This window comes from Salvelinus namaycush, chromosome 23, assembly GCF_016432855.1.
Source record: "Salvelinus namaycush isolate Seneca chromosome 23, SaNama_1.0, whole genome shotgun sequence".
NCBI classification, from domain to species: Eukaryota; Metazoa; Chordata; class Actinopteri; order Salmoniformes; family Salmonidae; genus Salvelinus; species Salvelinus namaycush.
The window spans coordinates 24,625,061-24,652,277 of record NC_052329.1 but is presented as its reverse complement, the minus strand read 5'-3'; the positions used below and the strand labels follow the sequence as shown (position 1 = coordinate 24,652,277).

The 27,217-nt window shown below is 44.3% G+C and overlaps 2 protein-coding genes and 1 long non-coding RNA gene across 4 annotated transcripts in view; 2 read left to right on the top strand and 1 right to left on the bottom strand.

Annotated features, from left to right (window-relative positions):
* LOC120018221 (RNA N6-adenosine-methyltransferase METTL16-like) overlaps nucleotides 1–21,706 on the top strand; it is a 29,799-nt gene extending 8,093 nt beyond the window's left edge. Inside the window, exons 3-7 of the mRNA XM_038961297.1 lie at nucleotides 9,478–9,615; nucleotides 10,022–10,137; nucleotides 10,358–10,500; nucleotides 18,389–18,542; nucleotides 19,742–21,706. Of these exons, the coding sequence (XP_038817225.1) occupies nucleotides 9,478–9,615; nucleotides 10,022–10,137; nucleotides 10,358–10,500; nucleotides 18,389–18,542; nucleotides 19,742–20,203 (1,013 nt within the window). The 3' untranslated portion in view covers nucleotides 20,204–21,706. The remainder of the gene's footprint in view (nucleotides 1–9,477; nucleotides 9,616–10,021; nucleotides 10,138–10,357; nucleotides 10,501–18,388; nucleotides 18,543–19,741) is intronic.
* Nucleotides 18,269–24,206, bottom strand: LOC120018222. Of its 2 annotated transcripts, none has more exons than XR_005472192.1 (4): nucleotides 23,861–24,206; nucleotides 21,219–21,518; nucleotides 19,959–20,297; nucleotides 18,269–18,536 (listed from the first exon to the last, which is right to left on the bottom strand). It is a non-coding gene; the product is annotated as an uncharacterized LOC120018222 (long non-coding RNA). The 2 variants fall into 2 exon arrangements; XR_005472194.1 differs by having other exon boundaries at nucleotides 20,124–20,155.
* Nucleotides 24,207–24,682: 476 nt separating this feature from the next.
* LOC120018220 (max-binding protein MNT-like) overlaps nucleotides 24,683–27,217 on the top strand; it is a 30,755-nt gene continuing 28,220 nt past the window's right edge. The window contains exon 1 of the mRNA XM_038961296.1: nucleotides 24,683–24,948. Coding sequence (XP_038817224.1) covers nucleotides 24,876–24,948 — 73 coding nt within the window. The 5' untranslated portion in view covers nucleotides 24,683–24,875. The remainder of the gene's footprint in view (nucleotides 24,949–27,217) is intronic.

The following is a 27,217-nucleotide window of genomic DNA, read 5'->3' as shown; positions in this document are numbered from 1 at the left end:
AATTACTAGCGATTGGATACCACGAAAATTGGGGAGAAAATGGGATAAAATTAATAATAAAAAATAAAAAAAGCTTAGAGGCTAGATTGAAAGCCCTCAGCAGTCCTGGTTGCCTTCGCCTGTGTCTGCAGGAGAGGTTATTATGGCTGGGTAGGTAGCCAGGTGCAGTAGAGAGAAAGACCAGACATACAGACAGGCAGGAGAAGAAAGGGAGGCTATTGGGATAATGTTGTTTTTGATGTCAACTCAACTGCGCAGTCATCACTGCACCTGGTGCTGGGCTGGAGTTGACGTCGTGTAATAGAGCACATCTCTCTTGCTCTTATTCTCTGCCTTGTGTACTTTCTATACCTCCATCTTGTCTCTGTCCTTTCCTTCTCCGCATCCTCTTTCTGTCTTGCTCACTCTCTTCCTCTTCCCTCATTCCCCCTCTCTCTCTCTCCCTCTGACTGCGGTCTCTGTTTGATGATAGAGGATGAAGAGTGTCCTGAGTTGCTAGCTTCTCTTTGATTCCTGCTAATGAAGGACCGAAGTCACAAACCTCCCCAGCCATGGTGTAGCCTGTCCAGCACCACTCCAATTAGTAGAGGATACCCCCCCCCAATATATATGTGTGTGTACACCCCTCTCATTCGTACTCCAGGAAATTATTATCCAGCCTCGTCTTTGTGGTGAAATTGCCAACGGTCTGTTCAGTGTGAAAATGACATTGTGTAAATGCAGATGATTGCAGACACATATGCCGATGCCACCACCAGGTGCAAGCATCTACTGTGTGAGTGAAAGCATATTGGCGTGGGCTGTGGGTATTTTCATTGAATGTGCAGAGCGTATGAGGTAGTTTATCAGCAGTCTGGCGTGGCTGTTTTAGTGAATATCTGGGTGAGCTGTTTAAATGTGCTTGATGTCCATCTGCAGCAGCCAGGTGTTGATTACAGAAGAGAGAATCATTACTATACAGTACATGACTCACTGACAAACTGACAGAAGGACAGACGGATAGTGAGATGACTCGCTGACAGAACTAAAGACACTGACAGACAGAAAGAGCTTCATTACCATACGTGACTCACTGATGGACAGAACGACAGACCGAGAGGGAGACGACAAACAACCTCTTTCTCTAGAGTTTGCTCACTACCAGACCCACATGGGTTCAAATATTATTTGTTTTCTTTCAAAGATTTCAGCAGTGCCTTATTGAGCTGGCCTGGTGCAATGGAACAAATGTAATAGTCCTAAAAGTGCAAGATTCTTCAACTGAAAACAGACCTACCAGTGAGACAAGTCTTCATCCTGAACAGGGATGGGGGGAGATGATTGAAAGAAGTTGGAAGGGGGATGTGGGGAGGGTTGGAGTGAGAACTTTGGAGAGAGGGATGAGAGAGAATTTGCCTTTAGAATTGAAAGTAGATATATTTTGGGGTTCTCGTCAAGGAGAGGGAGGAAGAGCAATAGAAGAGAAATGGACAGTAAAAAGACCAAGACCACAGAGCAAAATGTGTATGAATGGAGTGAATAGTAAAGGGGAGATGAGAGAGGGGTGAAGATGAGTACAGAGGAGATGGATAGATGGGACTCAGATGGCAGAGAGAGATGGGATTAGGAATCATGAACCAGAAAGATGACCCAGCCCAGGCGTTCCATCATGGCTGTCTCTGGCTGGCTGACGACCCTTGATGCCACGGCAGTAGGGGGAGGAGGGGGCATTAAAAATTCAACACTCTCTGTGTGACATTTAATTTGGCTGTCATTCTTTTTTTTGGGGGGGGGGGGGGGGGGGGGATATTACCAGCAGAGAAATCATCCATGGTGGGTAGAGGAGTTTTTCCCTTCCTTTAATAAATGGAGTAATTGAACTTTCCATCTCACAGTGGGTTCCTTCCTGGTGCTCTGCTTGCATTATTAACACAGTGGAAGGCAGGAGGAGGAGGTGAAAGGAGAAATATGCATGGATCAGTCTGAAAACGAGCCCCTAGCTAGACCAAATACAGTACCTTCAGAAAGTATTCACACCCCTTTACTTTCTCCATATTTTGTTGTTAGTCAGAATTTAAAATTAAGGTTGTGTCACTAATCTATACACAATACTCCATAATGTCTAAGTGGAATTTTGTTAGTATATTTCTAAGATGAAATGTCTTGTCAATAAGTATTCAACCCCTTTTGTTATGGCAAGCCTAAATATGTTCAGGAGTAAAAATGTGCTTAACAAATCGCATATAAGTTGTGTGGACTCATTCTGTGTTTAATAATAGTGGTTACATGGTTTTTGAATGACTTTCCCCATCTCTGTACCCCACACAGAATCATCTATATAGATCCCTCTACAGAGTAGTGAATTTCAAGCACAGATTCAACCACAAAGACCAGGGAGGTATTTCAATGCCTCGCAAAGAAGGGCACTGATTGGTAGATGTGTTAAAATAGAAAAGCAGACTCTTAATATCCCTTTGAGCATGGTGAAGTTATCAATTAGATTTTGGATGGCGTATCAATACACCCAGTCGTTAAAAATATTTAGGAGTCCTTCCTACTGTAATTCAGTTGCCGGAGAGAAAGGAAACTGCTCAGGGATATACTGATTAAAACAGTTTAATGGTTGTGATAGGAGATTACTGAGGATGGATAAACAACATAGTACATTAACAAACATAAATGACAAATTGAAAAGATGGAAGCCTGTACAGAATAAAAAATATTACAGAACATGTATCCTGCAAAAAATGTGGCAGACAAATTCACTTTTTGTCCTGAATACAAAGTGTTTGGGGCTAATCCAACTCAACACATCACTGATGATGTGATCACTCAACACATCACACACTCTTCATATTTTTAAGGAAGTTGATGGCTGCATCATGTTATGGGTATTGTCATTGGCAAGGATTAGGGATTTTTTTGTTGATTTAAAAATAAACAGAATACAGCTGTGAGAACAGGGAAATCTTGTTCAATCTGCTTTCCAACAGACACTGGGAGACAAATTCACCTTTCAGCAGGACAATAGCCTTAAACACAAGGCCAAATCTACATTGGAGTTGCTTACCAAGACGACATTGAATGTTCCAGAGTGGCCTAGTTACAGTTTTGGCTTAAATTGGCTTAAATCTATGGCAACAGTTGAAAATGGCTGTCTAGCAATGATCAACAATCAACTTGACAGAGCTTGAAGAATTTTTAAAAGAATAATGGGCAAAAATGTTCAATTCAGGTGTGCAAAGCTCTTAGAGACTTACCCCAAAAGACTCACAGCTGTAATTGCTGCCAAAGCTGCTTCTACAAAGTATTGACTCAGGTGTGTGAATACTTATCTAAATTTGATATTTCTCCATTTCATTTTCAATAAATGTACTAACATTTTTAAAAACATGCTTTAACTTTGTCATTATGGGGTATTGTGTGTAGATGGGTGGAAAATTATATATTTAATCCATTTTGAATTCAGGCTGCAACATAACAAAATGTGGAATAAATCAAGGGGTATGAATACTTTCTGAAGGCACTGTGTATGCTAACCTTGCAGATTTGTAGGAGCTGGATAGGTAGCTTATATGGTGGAGGTGCACTAAATCACCTCAACCTCCATGATTGGTCGACTGAGTTACTGATTACAGTCAACTGATTACCAGGACCTCTCTGATTGGTGCGCTCGTTAACCGATGATACCCCCTGATCCGCATGGACTTGGATTGGTACTGAGCACTTCACTGAAGATAAATGTGGCTTCTTTGAATGGCTTCAACTTCCCCTTGAATAGTTTTTTCGTTATACCTAATGAGCTCTTCTACATACTTAGAAGTACCTTAATTTAAAGTGCAGTCTTGGCTACACCTCTGAATGAGGAACAGACAATACAGTTTGTGTTCAGTGCACAACCTGAAGTGGGAAGAGGAGCTGCTAATCTGTAAAATAATTATACTGTGCTTTCAGAAATAAAATGAGTTTGCCCTAAAGGTCACCTCTCTATCTCTCTCTGTGCGGATGAAGGACTACGCTAGCGGAGGGTGGAGGCGTGGGGCTTACTTGCTGCTGGCTTCTTCAGCTGCGGCAGTTGGTTCCCTAGATAGATATGGGTTTGTTCATCTCACTGCCCTAGGACTGTTCTAGTGCTCATCAGTTTCACTTCCCTCATCTTTTTCTTCGACTCCCTCTGCTGTTATTTTTCTCTCTCTCACACTTTCTATCTCTCTCTCTCTCTCTCTCTCACACACACACACACACACACACACACACACACACACACACACACACACACACACACACACACACACACACACCATCTCCCCCCTTCTAATTGATGTACTCCCCCTTTCTCCTTGTTCCTGTCATCTGTTTCTCACAATCTGTATTTCCTAATGCAGAGAGAAATTGCTGAGTATGCCTCTCTGCCCAGGTAGTTTGGAGTCCGTAGGGAGACCAGAACTCCCTGTCCACTCATCCACCACAGCCCACAACCTTCCGAACCACAGATTTCAACCTACCTCCCTCGCACAACCTTTCTCTGTTTTCATTACGAAAAGTTCTTAGGCTTCTTGCATCCCTTATCATTCCCCATCCACCTCATCTTATTCCTGTAACACCTGCACACCTACAAGATTAATTCTCTCATAAACATGTTTTACCGGTTTGTCCCATGTCCCACACCGTCCATCGTCACCACCGTCTGGCGCACAAACGTCCACCCTACAATGTGTGTCTCGATCTCGTGCACGCTCACGCTTCTTCCGGTATCAGCCATATTGCTCCAGCGTGGCTGGATTTACGTGCGCTTACTGCCTGTGTGTGCCGGTGGGCCCGGATGGTTGCTATGGAGACCTGGCGTTGCAGTGCTCTGCAGTACATACGTGCACACACTCGTCACGGTCTAAAAATAGAGGGCTGGGCAGGCTCTGAACGGCCTCGTTCTCTGCATGTTAATCATTAGACTCTGAGAAGAGCGAAACTGTGAGACCTGAAGACACTTTGAGCTAGTGGATAGGCTTTAGCTCAGCGAGCTAACACCGTCTTCAGGGACCCCGGTCTGTCACATATGTACTATATAACTCAGGCTATGTGCCTATGGGGGAAACTAACTCGTCTTCGCCCTGTAGTGCTGCTCATCATCAGTGATAGTCTCTCCTCTACGCCGTAGCTGTGGTGGATACACTCTCCTTCTTGTCCCCCAAACCCAGCAAGGAGGTGCCAGACGATCCTATCACCAGGAGGCGTCTAATTGCTGTCTGTGGAGGTGTGAATGCAGACAGACTGGTTAATTACACATCTGTCCCTTCTCTTTGTCTCTCAAACCCAAAACATGCTTTCCAGGCAGTGTCTCTGTCTGTGTGTTTCCCAAACCCAAAATGTGCTTTCTAGTCAGTGAAAATCATAGAAATGTAGAGAGGGAGGTGTGGGGGTCTGTTTGGTGGGGGTCTGGTTAATGCTGGAAAATATTATTTCTGTATCATTAGCGAGGAAGTGTAAATTGATAAGCTCTTTATTTAATTTGTCATCGGGTTTCATCGTGGTGGTTGACGTGCGATGAGCAGTAATGAGGGGGGAATGGGCGATATGGAGCACTGGGCTATAGGCGATATGGGGCTATGGGCGATATGGAGCTATGGGCGATATGGAGCACTGGGCTATGGGCGATACAGTGAGGGGGGGAAAAGTATTTGATCCCCTGCTGATTTTGTACGTTTGCCCACTGACAAAGAAATGATCAGTCTATAATTTTAATGGTAGCTTTATTTGAACAGTGAGAGACAGAATAACAACAACAAAATCCAGAAAAACGCATGTCAAAAATGTTATAAATTGATTAGCATTTTAATGAGGGAAATAAGTATTTGACCCCCTCTCAATCAAAAAGATTTCTGGCTCCCAGGTGTCTTTTATACAGGTAACGAGCTGAGATTAGGAGCACACTCTTAAAGGGAGTGCTCCTAATCTCAGCGTGTTACCTGTATAAAAGACACCTGTCCACAGAAGCAATCAATCAATCAGATTCCAAACTCTCCACCATGGCCAAGACCAAAGAGCTCTCCAAGGATGTCAGGGACAAGATTGTAGACCTACACAAGGCTGGAATAGGCTACAAGATCATCGCCAAGCAGCTTGGTGAGAAGGTGACAACAGTTGGTGTGATTATTCGCAAATGGAAGAAACACAAAAGAACTGTCAAGCTCCCTCAGCCTGGGGCTCCATGCAAGATCTCACCTCGTGGAGTTGCAATGATCATGAGAACAGTGAGGAATCAGCCCAGAACTACACGGGAGGATCTTGTCAATGATCTCAAGGCAGCTGGGACCATAGTCACCAAGAAAACAATTGGTAACACACTACGCCGTGAAGGACTGAAATCCTGCAGTGCCCGCAAGGTCCCCCTGCTCAAGAAAGCACATATACATGCGCGTCTGAAGTTTGCCAATGAACATCTGAATGATTCAGAGGACAACCGGGTGAAAGTGTTGTGGTCAGATGAGACCAAAATGGAGCTCTTTGGCATCAACTCAACTCGCTGTGTTTGGAGGAGGAGGAATGCTGCCTATGACCCCAAGAACACCATCCCCACCATCAAACATGGAGGTGGAAACATTATGCTTTGGGGGTGTTTTTCTGCTTTGGGGACAGGACAACTTCACCGCATCAAAGGGACGATGGACGGGGCCATGTACCGTCAAATCTTGGGTGAGAACCTCCTTCCCTCAGCCAGGGCATTGAAAATGGGTTGTGGATGGGTATTCCAGCATGACAATGACCCAAAACACACGGCCAAGGCAACAAAGGAGTGGCTCAAGAAGAAGCACATTAAGGTCATGGAGTGGCCTAGCCAGTCTCCAGACCTTAATCGCATAGAAAATCTGTGGAGGGAGCTGAAGGTTCGAGTTGCCAAATGTCAGCCTCGAAACCTTAATGACACGGAGAAGATCTGCAAAGAGGAGTGGGACAAAATCCCTCCTGAGATGTGTGCAAACCTGGTGGCCAACTACAAGAAACGTTTGACCTCTGTGATTGCCAACAAGGGTTTTGCCACCAAGTACTAAGTCATGTTTTGCAGAGGGGTCAAATACTTATTTCCCTCATTAAAATGCAAATCAATTTATAACATTTTTTAAATGCCTTTTCCTGGATTTTTTTGTTGTTATTCTGTCTCTCACTGTTCAAATAAAGCTACCATTAAAATTATAGACTGATCATTTCTTTGTCAGTGGGCAAACGTACAAAATCAGCAGGGGATCAAATACTTTTTTCCCTCACTGTATGGAGCACTGGGCTATGGGGGTATGGGCGATATGGAGCTATGGGCGATATGGAGCTATGGGCGATATGGACCTATGGGCGATATGGACCTATGGGCGATATGGACCTATGGGCGATATGGGCAATATGGAGCTATGGGCGCTATGGACCTATGGGCGATATGGACCTATGGGCGATATGGACCTATGGGCGATATGGACCTATGGGCGATATGGACCTATGGGCGATATGGACCTATGGGGCTATGGGCGATATGGGGCTATGGGCGATATGGAGCTATGGGCGATATGGAGCACTGGGATATTGGGCTATGGGCGATATGGAGCACTGGGCTATGGGCGATATGGAGCTATGGGCGATATGGAGCTATGGGGATATGGAGCACTGCTATATGGTGCACTGGGCTATGGGCGATATGGTCCACTGGGCTATGGGCGATATGGTGCACTGGGCTATGGGCGATATGGAGCTATGGGCGATATGGAGCTATGGGGATATGGAGCACTGCTATATGGTGCACTGGGCTATGGGCGATACGGTGCACTGGGCTATGGGCGATATGGTGCTATGGGCGATATGGAGCACTGGGCTATGGGCGATATGGTGCACTGGGCTATGGGCGATATGGAGCACTGGGCTATGGGCGATATGGAGCACTGCGATATGGTGCACTGGGCTATGGGCGATATGGTGCACTGGGCTATGGGCGATATGGTGCACTGGGCTATGGGCGATATGGTGCACTGGGCTATGGGCGATATGGAGCACTGGGCTATGGGCGATATGGTGCACTGGGCTATGGGCGATATGGTGCACTGGGCTATGGGCGATATGGTGCACTGGGCTATGGGCGATATGGAGCACTGGGCTATGGGCGATATGGAGCACTGGGCTATGGGCGATATGGAGCACTGGGCTACGGGCGATATGGAGGAAGGGGTGAATGCAGTCGAGTGCTGCCTGGAAGATTGGTGGTTTATGTGACATGGTGTCAGTGGAAGCCTGTAAGAGTGGTCTTTAGGAGAAGTGGCAGGGTAGTCACTGCTGGGGTAGAATTGATTTGCCTTTTTGGATTTAGGGCTCGTGGTTAGTGGCTCTTTGTGAGTTTCCAAGAAATGTGTTAAGGTCTGGGTTTATGGTGTAGTTGCTTGTAGTTTTGGTTTATAGGTGTAGTTACTTGTAGTTTTGGTTTATAGGGGTAGTTATGGTGTAGTTACTTGTAGTTTTGTAGTATATTCCTCCAGCAGTAATCTTTCTGGGTATGACTCATCGTGTCTGCGTCCCAAATGGCACCCTATTCCCTACATAGTGCTCTACTTTTGACCAAAGCCAAATGGGTCCTGGTCAAAAGTAGTATGCTGTATAGTGATTGGGGTGCCATTTGGGACATAGCCTATAAGGGGGATGGATGTGTCATGATGGAATATTGAGTGAGGGGAAAGTATTTTGAAACTTAATAATTTAGTATATTTACTGGCAGCTGAAAGGCATATTTGATTTATGGTTGACGATGCACTTTTCAGGCTGGCAGAGAGGTGCTGCCTGGCACAGGTCTAGCCCAAGACACACATTTGAAGTCTTAGAGTAGTGCTGATATAAGATAAGTTTAGACTTTGAGATCATAATAAGATTGATCCTAGATCTGTACTCCTACTCTGAGACATGTTTTTAATACAGGCTGACTCTAACTAGTCCCAGAGCAGCTGGCTGCCAGTGGGCATTACAGACTGGCAGGGAGACTGGCAGAGAGGGGCTGCATGATTGTTGGCACGTCCACCTTCAGATCCCACATCTATTTCCTGTTGATCACTGGCCAAATCCCCATCCACATGTCATGGCTGGTTTCCTGCTCTATCAGAGACTGTGATGTGTGTCAGCTCATTAGAGAGAGAAACAGGTCAGTGATTGGTGACCCTGGTGCCTGGTCCATTCTGTAAGCTGATTGGAGATGTCACTCTCCTGATGGATATCCACAGGGAATTACTCTCCCAAGCCTTGACCTGCCGGGTGCCATCTCACCCATCTCTACTGCCCAAGGGGACCTCACTGTGGTCAGTTAGATAAGAGGCCCTGGTCTCTGTTAGCCATGATCAGATCATCCAGGCCTGTCTGGCTCACCTCTTATTATTCTGTTATGGACAATAAGAGACAGCGGGAGTGGCATTAAATAGACTGCCACAGACACAAACACTCAGACACACACCCTATTCCTCACGTAGTGTGTTATATCACCAGGTACTGGAGCATCCTGTATCTACCCCCTGCTGGGAGCTTCTATGAACGGCTGGCATTACCTGGCTACTGAGGTAGATGACATTTGCTTTGATTACGCCACCAGGAACGTGGAGCAGAACAACCTCTCGGACCTCAAAGGTGAACTGTTTCATTATGTAGTGCTATGAGAGGCTATAACTGATTTATAGCTTATAGACACCAGGAGCATAGAGCAGAACAACCTCTCGGACCTCAAAGGTGAACTGTTTCATTATGTAGTGCTATGAGAGGCTATAACTGATTTATAGCTTATAGACACCAGGAGCATAGAGCAGAACAACCTCTCGGACCTCAAAGGTGAACTGTTTCATTATGTAGTGCTATGAGAGGCTATAACTGATTTATAGCTTATAGACACCAGGAGCATAGAGCAGAACAACCTCTATGACCTCATCAAAGGTCAGTGGCAAGTTGGCCATTGGTAGCCGCAATGTAATGTACTACTGAAAGGAAGATGGCTTGAAACCTTGTTGATAACTTGTCCTTGCCCTGTCTCATGTCCAAGTGGTGAAAGTTCCCCAGAAGACCCTATTAATGGACGCTTTAAAAGAGGAGTCAGCCATTGTCTATGACTTCTGCATGTGTAACCCTCCCTTCTCCGCCAACCAACTAGAGGCTAAGGTAGGCCTCTTTTAGATGGAAAGTGTTTTGAGTATCTGGAATAACCGCTTTATTAATCTCCTTTTCGCAGATCATTTTTTTCTCATTTTTCTTCTCATTTTTTCCCCCTGTCACGTTTCCTCTTTCTCTTACCCTTTATTTCTCTCCCCATGCACCTCTTTTTTTCCCTCCCTTCTTCCTCCCCTCCTCATCCCCTCCCTTTCCGTCCTCCTCTCCCCAGGGGGTAAATTCCAGGAACTCTCGTCGTCCTCCCCCCAGCTCAGTGAACACAGGTGGGGTGACAGAGATCATGGCTGAGGGCGGAGAGCTGGAGTTTGTCAAGAGGATCATCCATGACAGCCTGCAACTCAAGACACGCCTGCGGTGAGAGAGAGTGACACACGCAGCACGCACGCGCATATTGCGTTCACAAACACAACATTTTGGTCCCCATCAGTACATTGAGCCTTCACAGAAGGAAGTGGGGTAGCGTTCAAGATCGTTTCAGATTGCTCATGCTTCATATCTGCGCCACTTTCCTAAACCCCAAATATAATATAGAAAAAGCTGATGGTTATGTGTTGGTGTTGTTGGGTGTTTGTTCATTACCTTCTGTTACAAATGCACCTTTTTAATTTTGGATGAGAGGAAAGGTAAGAGATTGAAGAATGAGAGGCCTACTGATGGAGGAGAGCAGGACAGATGGGGTGCAGGGATGGAGCTGTCACCCAGAGTTTGTTTAATGAATTGGCACCAGGAGTAAACAGTCACCCACCCCCTGGCAGTATCCGCACGCCCACAGGGAACAGCTGTGTGTGGGGCGTGCAGATCTCCTCCACACACCACCACCACCATTACAAGGCCTGTCAGTGGTGCAGTGGAGTGAGACATGGATGCAGTGGGAGAGATACGCACTATTAGAGTTAATCAGACCGCACGCATGCGTGGGGACTGGGAGACAAGTGGCTGACATGAAAGGTGTGTGTCACTACCATATTTTTGTGTGGAAAGATGATTGTCAACCACGAGTGTGTGTGCGCAGCGGTGTGCACATATGTTTCAGTGGAAAGATGAGTGGCCCTCACAGGGGGAAAAGTGTCTGTCTCCCTCTGTCTGTTTGCCTGGTTGTGCATGTGTCTGTGTGTTCACACTTGGTGGTGCACTTGGCTTGTGTAAAGACCATAGATGAGTGTCTGCCACAGGGGAAGGCATGCCCGCCCTAGTCTCCCTCTCTTCCGACTTTTGTTCTTACCTGTCCTCCCTCTCTCCTCTCCTGCCATGTGTGTTTGGGGCCAAGGCAGCAGTAAGCAGGCTGTCACTCCACACACTGCCTGCTGGGACAGCAGAGCTACTGCCAGGTGTCCACGGAAACCAAGCCAGCCCCTCTGATTGGTCCTCTGAGACCCACCATCCCCTCTCCAACCCCCCCCCCCCCCCCCCCCCCTTCAACAACACTGAGCTGTAATTACTCTCACCAGACTATCACACATGGATATACACACACACACCATCCGCACACACACCATCCGCACACACACACTCAAGCACACCCCAAACACCAGCCAGGAAAAGGAGCTGATTTCCCACTTATCAAAGTGATGCCCTCTGCTAATTATTGTCTTTTATTGATATGATAATCACTCTTGGAGGGGTTTGCTTGTAAAGAAATATACGACTTTGCCAAGAATCTGAATGCTTTTGTCTGACCCCCATGAGAGATTTTAGTTTTTTGGGGAGGGAAGGTCTTTCTGGAGGAAGGAAGTGAGGAAGCTGTTGTGTGTGTGTTAACATGAATGTTCAGCCCCTCGCTGCATGACAAAGTGGGGAACATCTGGGGATATTACAGGTCCTCAATATTTCATAGTGCCACTTGAGGCGAGGCTTTTGCCCCCCCAACCCTACCCAAAATCCTCTCACCCCCAAAAGTCCCTCCCGTACCTCCATTCTGCAGGTGCTTCTCTGAGTGCTCTCTTCCCCAATCTTCCAAGGCTTTTAGTGAATGCCATCAAGCTCATCCGGCTTTTTTTGTTAGTTGATATTTATCTAGCCAGATTGGTTTTTGTGTTGTGTTGCCCTCAAACACAGTGTACACTTTTCAGAGTGGGCTTGTTTCCTGTTCCCATTCCAAAACCTTTCAGTGCTTTCATTGAATGCCATTTAGGTCACCAAATTCTTATTTAATTTAATTAAACCTTTATTCAAAACCTTGTTCAAATCTGGTTGGCTGTAGTAGTCTGTGCTGTGTAAAGGTACTGGGTGTCCTCTCCCCTTTTAACCCTTTAAACTTGTGAGAATTTGCCTATATGGATAGAGCTACATTGAAATATTTTTTACAGAAGAAATATGAAAAGAATATGCATAACTCTGGTAGCAATTGATTAGGAGCAGTTTGGAGATAATGTGTTAATTAATACACAACAGTTCACCTGACAAGACTGAATCCAAACATTACACTGTTGATTTTATGTGCATTTTACAATTACTGTACTTTTCGCCAAATTTGTTGATAACAGAATAATCTGGATACCTTGAGTAACATAAGAGTATTCCTGGTAAATGTGGGGTATGTGCAACATAAGACTAAACAATGACAAGTGTTTGAGTGAGAGGACTAACTGGTTTCCCCAAGTGGTCACACAGGGCTCAGGTCAAAAGAGTGCACAGTTTCTAAGTAATTGTAATGCACTTTTATGACTCAAAGAAGTGTCTTCAACTATAAGGTGCTTTTTTTTAGCTCTCCTAGCTGTGTAAAGACACTTGTAGTGTCATTTGGAACACAACACCATCCCCGCCATCACACAGTTACAGTTGTTAACGCAGTCGAAAAACGGTCAATTATAAATCGCAATCTGGGTCACTGGGCATGAAAAGGATTTCAAAGCTTGTTCTATTGCCAACATGACTAGCTAAGTTATAAAATATGGTCTTAGTGTTAAGCATTCAAGGCAATTCAGAGAAACAGATGATAATTTAGGTGAGCATTGAAAGGAGTCATGAGTGCATTCAGATGTGTGTTCAGCTGCGAATTCTCTTCACAATAAACAAACAGGATCATTGTGTTCAGGACAACTCAGGGTGTGACGACATGTCATCTTGTAACTGTACATTAAATACAGTGATCATAAACGTTGACATTGTACACATCATGCACACAGAGCAGAGCATATGTGACAGTATGCACATTTCAGGGATGTAAAGCTCTACTTTCAGAACTACTGGCCAAAAAGTATACAAAAAAGAATGTCTTGAAAAGATTGACATTCACATAACAAACACTCCATCCTCACCTTACCGTAGCATTCCGTAGCATAGCACTCTTAGATATATAGTATCTAGGCCTAATTAATCTAGACAGGAAGGCAACCTAACCAGACAAGGTTTGTCATGCATTGTTAGTTTTCCTATCCAGATTGACTCCCTGCTCGGTTTGTCTCTGTCTATTTCTCCTTGCTGGTTAATACTGAAGCTCTATATGCTGTTGTATCGATTACAATAGACTCATCTCTTCATTGCAGAGGAGAGATATTGATCTGCTCTCCTGCTAAGGGCCAAGACATCAAAGCTCTGCTCCTCCATCGAGACTCATACTGGTCCCGTTGTTGTTCTAGCCCCTCTCTCTTTTGCTCTCTCTCTTATTTATATATATATATATTAAAACTACAGCTGAAATCGTAGTTACCCACTCTGCCTCAGAACTACAAAAACAGAAAGTCGGTAATGGAGGGTTGAATGAGTTCCCTCCTACCATCTAATACCTCCTCTGAACCGTAACGGATCAAGCCTGGCTAATACGCTGGCTAAACAATGTCACAGCCCAGACCTGATTGAGCTGATTTCTATTAGTGTTGCATGACTGAAACGCATGGCAGGGCCCACACACAAACATACACATTACACACACACCAGGCTTAGACACACACACAGTAGGTCAGCGCCGCTAATGTTCATTAGCGCCATTATCCTAGCTATTAGCCCCTAGCGCATGACTGCTAACTGACTTGACTATCTGACTATAGAGGTTAGTCTCCAGCCTGTACCAGTCGCTTACCTCAGATTATCAGACCCATTCATTGGGGATGACTGGCAGCTGGCACCAGAATGGCATCACAGCAGCTCCCAAGGGTGTTAACCACACACACACCATGTCAATCACTGGGGGAGGACCATCCCACAATCCTCCAGAGGTGTCAGAGGGCTGTCGCTGCGTGTCACTGCTCATTAGTGTGAGTGCATCCTATGCCAACGTCCAGCGCAGGCAAGAGGGTGGGGGTGGAATAGGAGACCTAATTAATATGCTAATGATATTTGCACCCTATCTCTCTCGCGCACTTTTCTCTATCTTCCTCAGTCTCTCTCGCTGCTTGGTTAATTTGGTGAGTGTTTAGGGGTCAACATGGCGCTCTCATAGAGAGATGTGTCTTCTTTCCTCTGGGATCCATTTCCCTGACCTTTGACCTGTATCTCTGGGGCACATTCCCCACTGAAACCCACCACATATTGATTGTGAGTGTGAAGGGAGGCGGTATCAAGTGGATAGTGAATACTATTGAAGAGTCTTTTACACGGATCTTCATGCTTATTGGAGGCTCTTCTCACGAGTGCTCAGCTCTGGCACTGTAAGCACTGTGTGTAAATGTGTGCTGTTCACACCTTGAAAGACGTAGTGCAGCTCTCCATCACCTGGACATGCTGGAAATGTGCCTCTGCAGAGCTACATGTGTGTATTGCTAACGCTTGTTGGTGTTGTCTTCTTTATTAGTGTTGTTCTCTATCAGTCTGTTTCTGTTCCCAAGTGCCCAAAGTGACCCACACAGAGTTCTGCCAGGGACGGACCATGCGCTGGGCTCTGGCCTGGAGTTTCTATGATGAAGTTACTGTTCTGGTAAGCTGGCTCTGGTAAGCGGTACCCCTCGGGTCCTCTCCCAACCAGTTCATCTATAGTGGGAGAGTAGAAGAGGAAGGCATAATCATGGCATCTCGCTCTCTCGTGTTCTCGCTCCCTCTTCCCCAGTCATCTAGGGGCATGTCCTAACTATACCCCTGCTGCTTTTCCAGACGTTCCCAACCTCCACACACTTCCTTAATAATGCATTTGCGGCCCATCCCACTCCACTCTCCAGCCCATTCCTTTAGAGAACGCAGGCAACACTCAACCCGCCCTCTGGGGAGATGTTTGTGTCCCTCCCCTAATTTGCTGTATCCAGGCAACCATTGCTAGGGCAGGAGTGTGTGCACATGCACGCCATGCCATTAGGCTTTTGGGCCGCTGAGGGAGTGATAGAATGAGGAGATGAGAGAGATGAGGGAGAGCATCAGAGATCAATGTGAGAGTGTGAAAGCTGGTAATATTGGGAATAAGAGCGAGAGTTAAAGGGAGCTAGAGAGGTGTGGGGGTGGGAAGTGGAGTGTTACAGTATCTGAACGACTTCTTTGGTCTTTGTGTAGTCTCGTTTGCCTTTCACCACAAAGGCAGTTGAGCAGAAAGATTGGCCTACATTTTACTGCCCTCTCCTCTTCTCTCTTTACACAGTGGAGCACTGTATCATTACCAGGCAGACTGGGGAGGAGTGTGTGGATGACCCCACACCTGGGGGAGGGGGGATATGTCTGTCTATGTATGAATTGTGCATATGACTGTGTGTTGGTGAGTGTACATGTGTCTGTGGCCTACTTAACCCATGGATTACTAGAGCAGACACCTGTGTACTAGTAACTAGCTCCTCTGTGGCATCACAGCCTGTGTTTTTAACACATCCTGGTGATTCAATCAATAGCTCTGAGATCACACATCTGACTGATGTGTAATGCAGTAAGTGAGTCTCACCAGGCACATGGACAGAATCGGATCCCTTCACAACAGAGAGAGGGAGGGGGAGAGAGACAGATCGAGGACGATGGAGAGAGTGAATGAAGGTACAAAGACCATAAAAGGAAACTTGGAGAGAATTAGAGGGAACAAGACATGAGAGAATCAAAGAGAGAGCATTAAGGGGAGGCCAGGCTATTTCATGACCTTCTAGCTTCTGTTGTTGGTCTCTGTTCTCTGACTGTCATGTGACACTGTGGGCCCAGTACAGCGGGTGTGTCTGGCATGCAGCCAGTCAGAAGATTTACAGCAGGGGTCAGAGGTCAACAGGAACAAGAGACCCTGGTATTGAGGTTCTGGTGGCCCCACAGGGAGTGGAAAAGTGGGGTGGGGCTATCCCTATCTAGGTTAAATGGCCATCTCTCTTCTGCTGATCTGTCTGTGTTTGTGGTCAGTAATTGAATAATGGCCTATTATCTGGGGAGCCATGCTGAGGCTCTGTTCAGCTGATTTCCCAGGCTTGAGTCCTAGTTAGACAAATGGGGCTGACTGGCTGCTAGAGAGGGAGAAATAGACAGACTGGCTACACTAGACGACTAGTGCGAGGTGTGGTCAAAACAGAATACAGAAAGCTATCTTTCTTGTGTGTGGACTGAGCACACATTTGAGTGTATGTGGGAGTGGGAGTGGGTGAGTCAGATTAATAATAGAAAGACTGAAAGGGAGGGAGAGAAAGAGTAAAGATGAATCAATGGAGATCGAAGAGTTGATTTAAAGCCGTACACACATCAGACTAGATGAGGTGTCCTTTCCTGTCTTTGCTTTCTGTTTATTTGCTTGTGTAAGTGTTTTCCTGTGTGTGCATGTTTATCTCTTTGTGTATAAATTTGTGTGTACGTGCATATGAGTGTGTGTACTGCGTTGATGTGTGTGTATCTATGTCAACGATGTGCTGTACAGACAGGCTGCAATCCTTGATGGATTGTATAGATTTTTCCCTCTTCCTTTGAGCTGCAGGGGCTTACTGAGCAGAGAGAGAAGGGCTGGGAAATAATCAGAAACACATGAAGCAGCTATAACAAGGCCTGGCTGGTATAGACTCACTAGACAGACCTGGGTTCAAACACTATTTGAAATCTTTTGTTTGCTTTAGCTTTCCTGGAGTGCCAGATGGGCGGGGGAGCTTGTAGTTTTGCGATTGTTCTATTGGTTCCTTTGAGCCATGCAATCTTAATAGAGCCCAACTAAATTATAAAAAAATTGTATTTGAACCCAATTCTGAGTCTAGTCTAGACACATTCCATTTTTTCTCCTATTGACCAGTCTGCTACCTTTTTTCTATGGAAAGAGAATACATGAATTAAACATTGCTGTCTTCATTAAAGTATACCACCACACAAATTACATTATCTCACAGGATAAGAGAACTGATCTAGGACCAGTCTGAAGGTCGTAATCCAGTCCTCCATTCCGTGCAGGTCAGTTCGCTGTATTGTCTGACTGATTACAATGTCATTGTTTCATTGTAGACCCGATCTGGCAATTGGGTGCATTTAAATAAAATGTTATGGACATGTTGACCTATAGCACTGTTTGTATAAGGTAGAGCCCTGTGGCATCATTGTGTGTGGACTTGCTTAGATAAGGAATGCTTCCACCATATTAGCATGGCACCAATAGCAGCTCTGAGGCAGGGCCAATGTCATTGCAGGGGGGTAGTACTAAATCACATGGAAGGAGCTCCCCCTTGTGGTGTGTTTTGATATTGCATTTACACTAAGATGAGCTGCGGATGAAAAACAGCAGAGTCACGGGAAGGACAGAGAGAGAGAGAGGTATGCAGGTCGTGACTCATCCGTGGCGTGAGCTGGTCTAAACAGACAGGAGTCATCATAATGGTTCCAGGAATCCAAGACTATCTCTTCACTTCCTCTGGCTCTCCATCAAGCCCCCTTTCATTCACTCATTGTCACACAGAATGAGTGAGCTAAAGTATTTTACGTCCTCTCCATCTGTTTCTATCCTCATCATACCCCAGCCGTCCAGAGGGGTTTCCATGGTGACTAGGACAGTGAGACTTTACCAGCTCACGTGGTCAATGTCTAACCTTGTTTGGTCAGAGTGAACTTGAGTGCCTCAGGTGTATGATGACATGTGCAGTATGAGTGTGGAACTGGGACAAACTTGTCTTTTAGCACCTTCAGGAATGCTGTCCCAGTGTACTTGTTTATGACTAACATGCCTGTCTGAACAACATACTGTGTGGGTATTGATATTGTGCATTTACCAGCAGTCTCCACACGGTCATCTTGGATTCACATTTTCCAAATAAGTGTTTTACATTCATTGAAGTATGTGACTACATCGTCACCAGAAGTTTTTAATAGAGAAGAATGACAATGGTACCTCGGTAAATCCCACATACTGTCAATGGATATTTAATTATTTCCATCTCCCTCACCGCAGTCTCCCCACAGTAAGAAGAGGAAACTGGAGAAGTCTAGTAAGCCACTGTCCTTCATGCTGCTGCAGTCCCAGGCCTCCTCTACAGGCTGTCCCTCCAACCCCAGGCCTGTGGAGGCCATCACTGCCTGGCTGGAGAAGACACAGTGACCTAAAGGTAAACACACACAGGGTTGTTTCTGGATTAAAAAAGGGGCTTAGGTGGTAGTCGTGGTCGGCCCATCCAGACCTGCGGGCAAGAATTTAAGGCACCAATCTTGGCAGAGAGCAAATGCAGCTGGTTTTTAAAGCTAATTTCCTGCAGTTCAATACACATTTTGCCATGGAGCTGAGAGAATTTTGCGGTTTTAAAATGAATTTCCTGTAATTCTATGCATTTTGCCCTGGCTTAGTGCTTTCTGAGGTCGGTTTCAGTTACAAAAAAATGTCACATTTAAGTTTTGGTTTCAATTACATTAAATGCATTGTGGGTTGAATGCTATAACACAGAATAAAAGTCCCATAATGGTAGTGACGGCCCATTACTGCTTATTAACCATCAGTTACTTACTTTAATAAAATATTTCAGTTGTGTATACATATAATCTATAATCTTTGGCTTTTTTTTCACATTTTGTTGGGTTAATGCACTATATATATATATATATATATATATACCTTCAAATGAGTGGATTCAGCTATTTCAGCCACACCAGTTGCATAAAATCGAGGGCACAGCCATGCAATCTCCATAGACAAACATTTACAGGATGTCAGTTTGTTAGATTTCTGCCCTGGTCAACTGTAAGTGGTGTTATTGTGAAGTGACAACGTTTAGAAGCAACAACGGCTCAGCCACAAAGTAGTAGGCCACACAAGCTTGTTCTCATGCGCAAACATTAAGGAAATGTCATATTGAGTTTTAGATTCTCCCTGACTAGCTTTTATTGTTAGTTTTCAATGTTGATCTTATATTTGTTGTATATGTCCCTTGTCGTTTTATATTTACGCTGAAAAATGATTTTCCATCCCCCCAAAAAAAGAATTGTTCAAACACTTTTGTATTACTGTTTGGACTTAGTCGACCTGAAAAAACACTTAGGTGGCCCGCCCAATACTTTTCTGTGCAGAAAAAACCCCTGACACATACAGCAATCAAACACTCCCCAAGCAACACACACTCATACTGTAAGGAACACATACCGCAAGCACCACACACACACACCACACACAGACAACTCTAAGCATTTACATGTACACAACTCATTCATGGACATACTTTTTCTGCAAACACACACCCTAACCCAATTTCTCCAACAGAGGTATATAGATTGTAGACTCAAAATGCACAGCAACTGTGTCATCTGTGTTCTGCAGGTGCTACACAAGCGTGTCCCTTGTGGGAGGAAGGAGCAGAGTCTGTTCCTGACGGCTGTGGAGAACACCTGGATCCACAGAGACCAAGGCCCACACCTCAGAGCTGCCCAGAGCGCCCCCCCCCAGTGGTACTTCCACCACTCTTTCCTCAGCCCAGCACCCACAGAGCCAGCAGCACTCCACACATCCCATATAGCTCACACTCAGATTTACACACTTCCCAGGCAGTGTTCCACAGTCCGGGACCAACAGGGCAGATGGCGCCAACTCTCAGGGGGTCAGCTGTGTCCCAATAGAGAACAGCGGAACAGGAGGATGTCGTCATGGAGTCTTGTACCTCTACAACACCCAATATCACATTGGCACAGATGGCACTACTCACCACGACACAGAACACCACCCCACAGGAAGTACCTACCGAAACACAGGAAGAGGAAGTCAGTGCCACTGGACAGGAAGTGATGCAGCCACAGAGCCCCAGCGTTGTACAACACTTCCTGTTCAAGTGCTTGGTGAACGTGAAGACTGAGCAGCAGGACGTTGCTGTGGAGATCCACTGGGTGGAAGGCCAAAACAAGGACATGATGAACCAACTGTGTACCTACCTGAAGAACACTCTGCTAGTGGTGGCCAAGCCACTGGGGACATAATGGAACATAGTTGGCCTGTAGTACTGGGTCGAATTCATTAAGCGAGAAAATAGACAAACAGGCAGGGACTTTGAGAACATAACTTACCGGTATTGTTCTGTCGTGTCCAGTGTTTGTGTAAAATATAGTGAATGTGAAATACTTATTTGCAGGTCCAGTACAGTTTCACTGCAAGTCTCCTTGTCAAGGTTGTAATGACTAGACATTTTAGTTAAATCAAGTTTGGTAATTGTATGTTTTAGTACCATGTTATTTGTGTATTTCCATGTTCAGTCAGTGTTTTACACACAGGTAGTCTATCCCAGACATTTGTCTAGGATGCGTTTTCCATAAGCAGCCACAAGAGGGCAGTCCATAGCTGCACATTTTGGGTAGCCACCTATGTGGCCTGTCTTAGTATCACAATTAGAAAGTGATGCCAGCCAAATTAGATGGTCGTATTGACTTGAGTCGGTAATGAATGATCTTTGCATACACACACACTTTAGCTAAAACTAAACCAAATGCAGGATGCCCAGTCTTTCGTGTGCCTGTACGTGCAATTGTCACATGAGGTTGCAGCCAAACACAAACTTCCTGAGCAGGGATTTAGTGGTGAATACCAGGAAAAGTGGTCCAGCAGTGGACCCAAAGTTCATTTGCCACGTGCACAGGATACCATGGGTGTAAAACACTACCATGAAATTCTTACCTTGAGAGCTCATTCCCAACAATGCAGTGATAGTAATAATATCTAAGTCAATGAACAGCAGCGTTATGGTAGTAATAAATGTAAACATTATAGCAGCAGCATCTTGTCAGTTGGTAGAGAGAGAACTGTGGATCACCTGAGGGAGAGCAGTAGTTAGCCATTTACCAGTCTTATGGCCAGGGGATAGAAGCTGTTTAGGAGTCTGTTGGTCTGAGCCTTGAAGCACCGCCTGCCGGATGTGAACATGGAAAACAGTCCATGTAGCTGGAGTCCTTGGCAATTTTTCTGGCCTTTCTTAGACACCGCCTGGCATGTACGTCCTAGGTGGCTGGGAGCTTGCCCCCAGTGAGGTGCTGGCCCGTCCGCACCACCATCTGTAGGTCAGTTGCCATACCAGACAGGATAACACCAGTCAGGATGTGCTCGGATGGTGCAGCTGTAAAGACAGTGTGAGTGTATATGTATGTTTGAGTTCACAGCTCTGTGAGTGCAACCGTGTCACTATCACATAGTGGTGCTTTAAAAATAAAACAATATTGACTTCCTGCTCATTGCTGTGTGTTCTTAGGACACACACTCAGTGGCGATTTTAGCATCTTGGTGGTGGGGTCACTTGGGATGCATGCCAGCAAAGCCACTAAACAATACAGTAATTGCACTATAATGGTGACAAACAGTGCCCACAAACTGTTAGGGCCTCCATAAAGCTGTCCCAACCTTACCACTGCTACACCTGACTTTCAGCGGAGCCTTGTCTGGCAGAGAAACAATTCATTCAGCCTCATTTACTGCCTTTAAAAAAAAAACATGGCTGACTTGCTTAAACAAATGTGGTTTCTACTGACAATTGAGATGTACAAACTATGGCATAAGGGAACGACAAGCGGATAAGAGGCCATCTGTAATTTTGATTAAGACAATGAGCGAGCGACGACGGACATAGTCATAACTATTTGTTCAGCACAGCGACAGAATTCAGAACATGGGCCGTTCTTACAGTGTACTCCCTGTACAACAAGTCAGAACCGTAAGATAAATAAAGGGGGCATATAAACAATGAAAGCTCTTACAATATTTGATGATTACATTTCTCTAAAACAGGTTGGAACAGTAGGTGAAATTAAGAGGTGAAAATAGACAATTTAGGGTGAGGCACATTGACATGCAAGACCCAAACGGCGTTCAAAAAAGATACGTCTTAACAATATTTGATGTGTTAAATAAGCTTTTCATTTGACATGTCAAATAGCAATTTTATTATGTTGTGTGCTGAAGTTGCGCACCCCCACTACTATCAGTAGCACTGTAAAAGCTGTACAAAAAAAGTTGGCAAGCACACACCGGCCACGAACGATGTTTACAATACCGCATTGGTGAAAATAGCCTAATAATTGTCTGAGGCACATGGGCTACTAACAGTTTACTACACAACATACACTTAGTATTACTTTCTTAGCTACAGTATACATATCTCCCTTGCAGATTACATAATTTATGCAACAGCATACAGGTCATTTTTGGACTCAGTGGTCTTTTGTGGGCAAATTTTGCTTAACTTTCATCAGTCTGGCAATCTCTGGCTATATTGTGGGAACTTGGGGGGGGGGGCACTCCATTGAATAGCAGGCTCACATTAGTGGTTGCTTTACAATGCTTGCAGTTAGCCACTGATTCCTTCCAGACTACTGATTGTTGAATTTGCGATTTCCAATTTGTTGTGTAATCTTTATGACCGATGAGCACAGATACGTTTTATCTATAATTTCTCCTCATATGACAAGGATTAAAAGGATTTGCCAGTAGATTGTCGACTTGATTCATGATGATTGCTAGCTAAGACTTTGTAAGTAAGATGTTGACATGATCAGTCCAATCAAAGCTGCTGTACATAACTTGATTTGACGTCATTTTATCTGTGGCCAATGACATTGAGCCTTCTTGGAATGGCACTTGTAATATAATTATATGGCAGGACACAAAGGGCTGAACTTTTGGATGTCTACCCTTACTAAGGACTTAAACTTGGTGATGAAGTACTGTCCCCATGAGTGACAGAACACTGAGCCAATCACGGTGCAATGCTCCCATTTTCTGCTGGCTGCCCCACCACCACAGAAAGCACTGAGCTAGGCTGAAACACCTGCATTTTGGAGCTGCCTTACTAAAAAAAAACGTGTATGCAGCTTCATTAACAATATATTTTTTTTTTACATTGTTTGCAAACTGATGTGACATGTATTAATGCCAAAATAACATGCAAAACAGGCAAGCCCCCAAAAATGTGGTGTGTATATGTAACAGTATAGCCTCTGTACCTCTCCTCACCCCTACCTGGGCTCAATTTCACATCAGTTACATACATATATTTTATTTTTTATACTACAAATGTGGGGCTCAAAACAGGTGACCTGCCCTGAATGAGGGGTCACCACTGCATACACAGCAGGACTTTGACTTGATCAGTTCCTGTGTGTGAGAATCATGTGAGGTCAGTGTGAAAAATAGAACAGTGTGCTGATTACAACAGGCTTGTAATAGATAGTCTAGATTTTTGATACATCATGATTGCTTCCATTCACAAGAGGTGCTACTTTTAAATGATTGGTTTGGATTTATGGTACCCGTGGTCTTGGAAAACAGTTGAAAATAGCTATCAATCCAGTAAAACCCACAAACAAGCATTAAGATACATGATTGTTAATTACCTAAGTGCAAGAGATCTACAAACTAAAAGAGCAGTTACCGCTCAGAGTTAAACTGAGGAAAATGACTACTCACCGAACAGCTAGCCAGTTGTCGCAAGGTCGTCGACACTCGGCCATGTGGCGAGAAAAGCGTACTGTCTCTTTATATAGCAAACGTTCGAATTGCTCTTGTTTAAAGCCGCCCCGCCCAGTACCACCTTGTTTGTTAATTAAACATTCCACCATGCCCTTTGTATGATTACTTGTACCTTTATGATGGCAACTACAGCAAATGTTTTCAACACGGTCGATAAATGACATGTTTCCCTTTACATTACTTTAAACAGACATTTGTGATGACTAATACATGTATGGTGGTAAATATTTGGTATTTTATTAGGATCCCCATTACTCTTCCTGGGGTCCACACAAAACATGAAACATTACAGAACATGATTAGACTAGAACAGCTCAAGGACAGAACTACATACATTTTTTAAAAGGCACACGTAGCCTGCATATCAATGCATACACACAAACTACCTCGGTCAATGATGGCTGGTTGCTAAGGCCACTGACCCAGAGACCGAATCATAATATGAGAATGATGGCTACTCCACTAGTTTGCCCATGTGTGCAAGCTCAATACTTTGTTGTTCTCGGCTGGTGATTAGCTATTAGGCAATGATATGTTAATAATATATAAACGTGTTGTCGTGAACGGACACAGACAAATCGTGGATTAGGAACCCATGAGAAAACGTGTAGTTTGTGTTGTAGCATTATGAAATTCAATCCCAGTATGTCAGTTCATTTCAATGATCTATGTCGTGTTTTATTTGTTATTTTAGTGTATGGGAGGGAATACATGTGTGGGCGGTCTTAAATGGTATGCTTTTGGCCCTGATTTGTTACCTACTATACTCAGCGCCATCTTGTTGCAACTCCTCTACGTATGTGGAAGAGTTTCTACGAGGGGTATCCGATTACCTTTTTCTTCAATTTTGCTGACTGAAATACTGGATCCTTACATTGAAAAATAAAGTGCATAGCCTGTAACATTCGCTTAATTTTTGCTTGTAACATTTTGTTTCCAATACGTAGAAGAAATGAGCATCGAGACGCTTTTAGAAGCAGCCAAGTTTTTGGAATTGCAAGCCCAGCAACAACAGAAGGCACGTGGTATGTAAAGGTTACAATCAATTATCGTTTGTTTTTTTTAGATACTTTCAACGTTAGGATTTGAAAGGATCAAAGTAAATAGTTATTTAGATGTGTCAAATCTATAAGATCTTTCTACTGGGAAAGGAATCTGCATGCATTTAACCTCAGTCATTTTTTCCCTTCATAATTAAACATTTGGTTCATAATGTAAGATTAAGTGCACAGTTGATTTGTATTGCCTTTGTTTGCGTTGGGGGTCGTGACTAATCAGACGTCCTTGTCTCAACTATCTAGTTGGCTTTACAGAGTTAAATGTCTTGAGCAATTGGAGGTGTGATTTCAAAAAGTAGCCTATTTCAGATTGGATCCTTGTGCAAAGAAGTTGGCTACAAATATATAATTTGGATGTGTGACAGGACACAATGTAGCCATGTGAAATCTACTGCATTACAAACTCGTCGATCGACGCCTATCAAATCTTGAAACAATCGTGTTTATTTATATGTTTCCAACTATGATCTTTCGGCAAAACCATGTAAGCTTAACATTTAGCGACCACTTTTAAAGTCGTATAGTAACCTTCTTCATTATTTTACATTAAAAAACAACTCATCTCAGTAAAGGGCGGTGGCGACGCGAGTGCTGAAGACGTTTTACATCTGACCTGACATATCAGGGGATCATATGACAGATTCAGGTTTCCCTCTCGGCTCCTGTGGCGCTCAATCTTTTGAATTCCTAAAATGGCTGTATGAATACACCTTTACATGTATGTGATTTCGTACATGCCACTTTTTAAACTGAAATGTAGGCTAGATAGAACATTCCTAGTAAAGAAACCTTCGGCTAGCACGCTAATCGCTTAATGTTTTTTTGCTTGTTGCTGGTGACGTGTCCAAGTTGACCACGCCTCATCTGCAACGGGGACCGCCCCTTTCACCACGTGCATGCTCGGCACTCCTACACTCGGAGGCCCCTCGCTCCCTCCCTGTTCTCTTCTCTCTAGTGCTGCTGCTGCTAGATCAGTGTGGAAGAAAGTAGGGCAGTGTTTCTCCCCTTCTACTGTACTCACTCCTCTGTTATGTGCTTTGGTTATATAAGCGGAACTACACATGTTTTTATCCCCAACCTATCAAGGCCATAGAGCTAAACACAACCAGACAAAATGTCAATAGATCTTTAGTAGTAAGTCAGGCAAACAGTGCAAACATTATTCAAGTTTTTCCTGTACTTTGAAAGGGTGTATGTTATTATATAAGAACACATGGCAGTCTTGAGTCAACCAATTTACCAATGAAAATAGTGTTTTAATTGACAAACTAATGCAGTAACGTTATACCAGACTTGACTCTCACCTGGATTCACAAAAGTATGTTTATAAATAGCACGAGAACTAGGCTATCCTCAACTATGCCTCCGATCTTACCGGAAACCAAGGAGTGGGCGTCATTCTCTCACGCCTTAGGTCAATGCTTTCACATCTGATTACTCTTTGGTTGAGAACCAAAATGGTAAAAGAAGCAACAACCCCTTCCTCTACCTTATCCACAGCTGTGTATTCACCAGTCAGTTCCATGAGCCTCATTCATTTGCAGAGAGAGGACAGGTGTAATGACCTGTGTCAATAGTCATTAAATGCTGGTCACTTTAATGTTTACATAGTGTTTTACTCACTTCATATGTATATACTGTAACCAAGTCAAGGCTCATCCTATATAACTACTGTTGTACACACAGTTTCTATTAATATAATGTCTATACACACCATCATATACTCTGACCAAAAATATCAATGCCACATGCAACAATTTCAAAGATTTTACTGAGTTACAGTTAATTTAAGGAAATCTGTCAATTTAAATAAATGCATTAGGCCCTAATCTATGGATTTCAAATGATTGGGAATACAGATACCCCAGAGAGGGGCGTGGATCAGAAAACCAGTCGGTATCTGGTGTGACCACAATTTGCCTTATGCAGCACGACACATCTCCTTCACATAGAGTTGATCTGGCTGTTGATTGTGGAATGTTGTCCCATTCCTCTTCAATGGCTGTGCGAAGTTACTGGATATTGGCGGGAACTGGAACACACTGTCGTACATGTCGATCCAGAGCAACCTAAACATGCTCAATGGGTGACATGTCTGAGTATGCAGGCTCTGGAAGAACTGGGATGTTTTCAGCTTCCATGAATTCTGTACAGATTCTTGCGACATGGGCCTGTGCATGATCACCCTGAAACATGAAGTGATGGCGGCTGATGATTGGTATGACAGTGGGCCTCA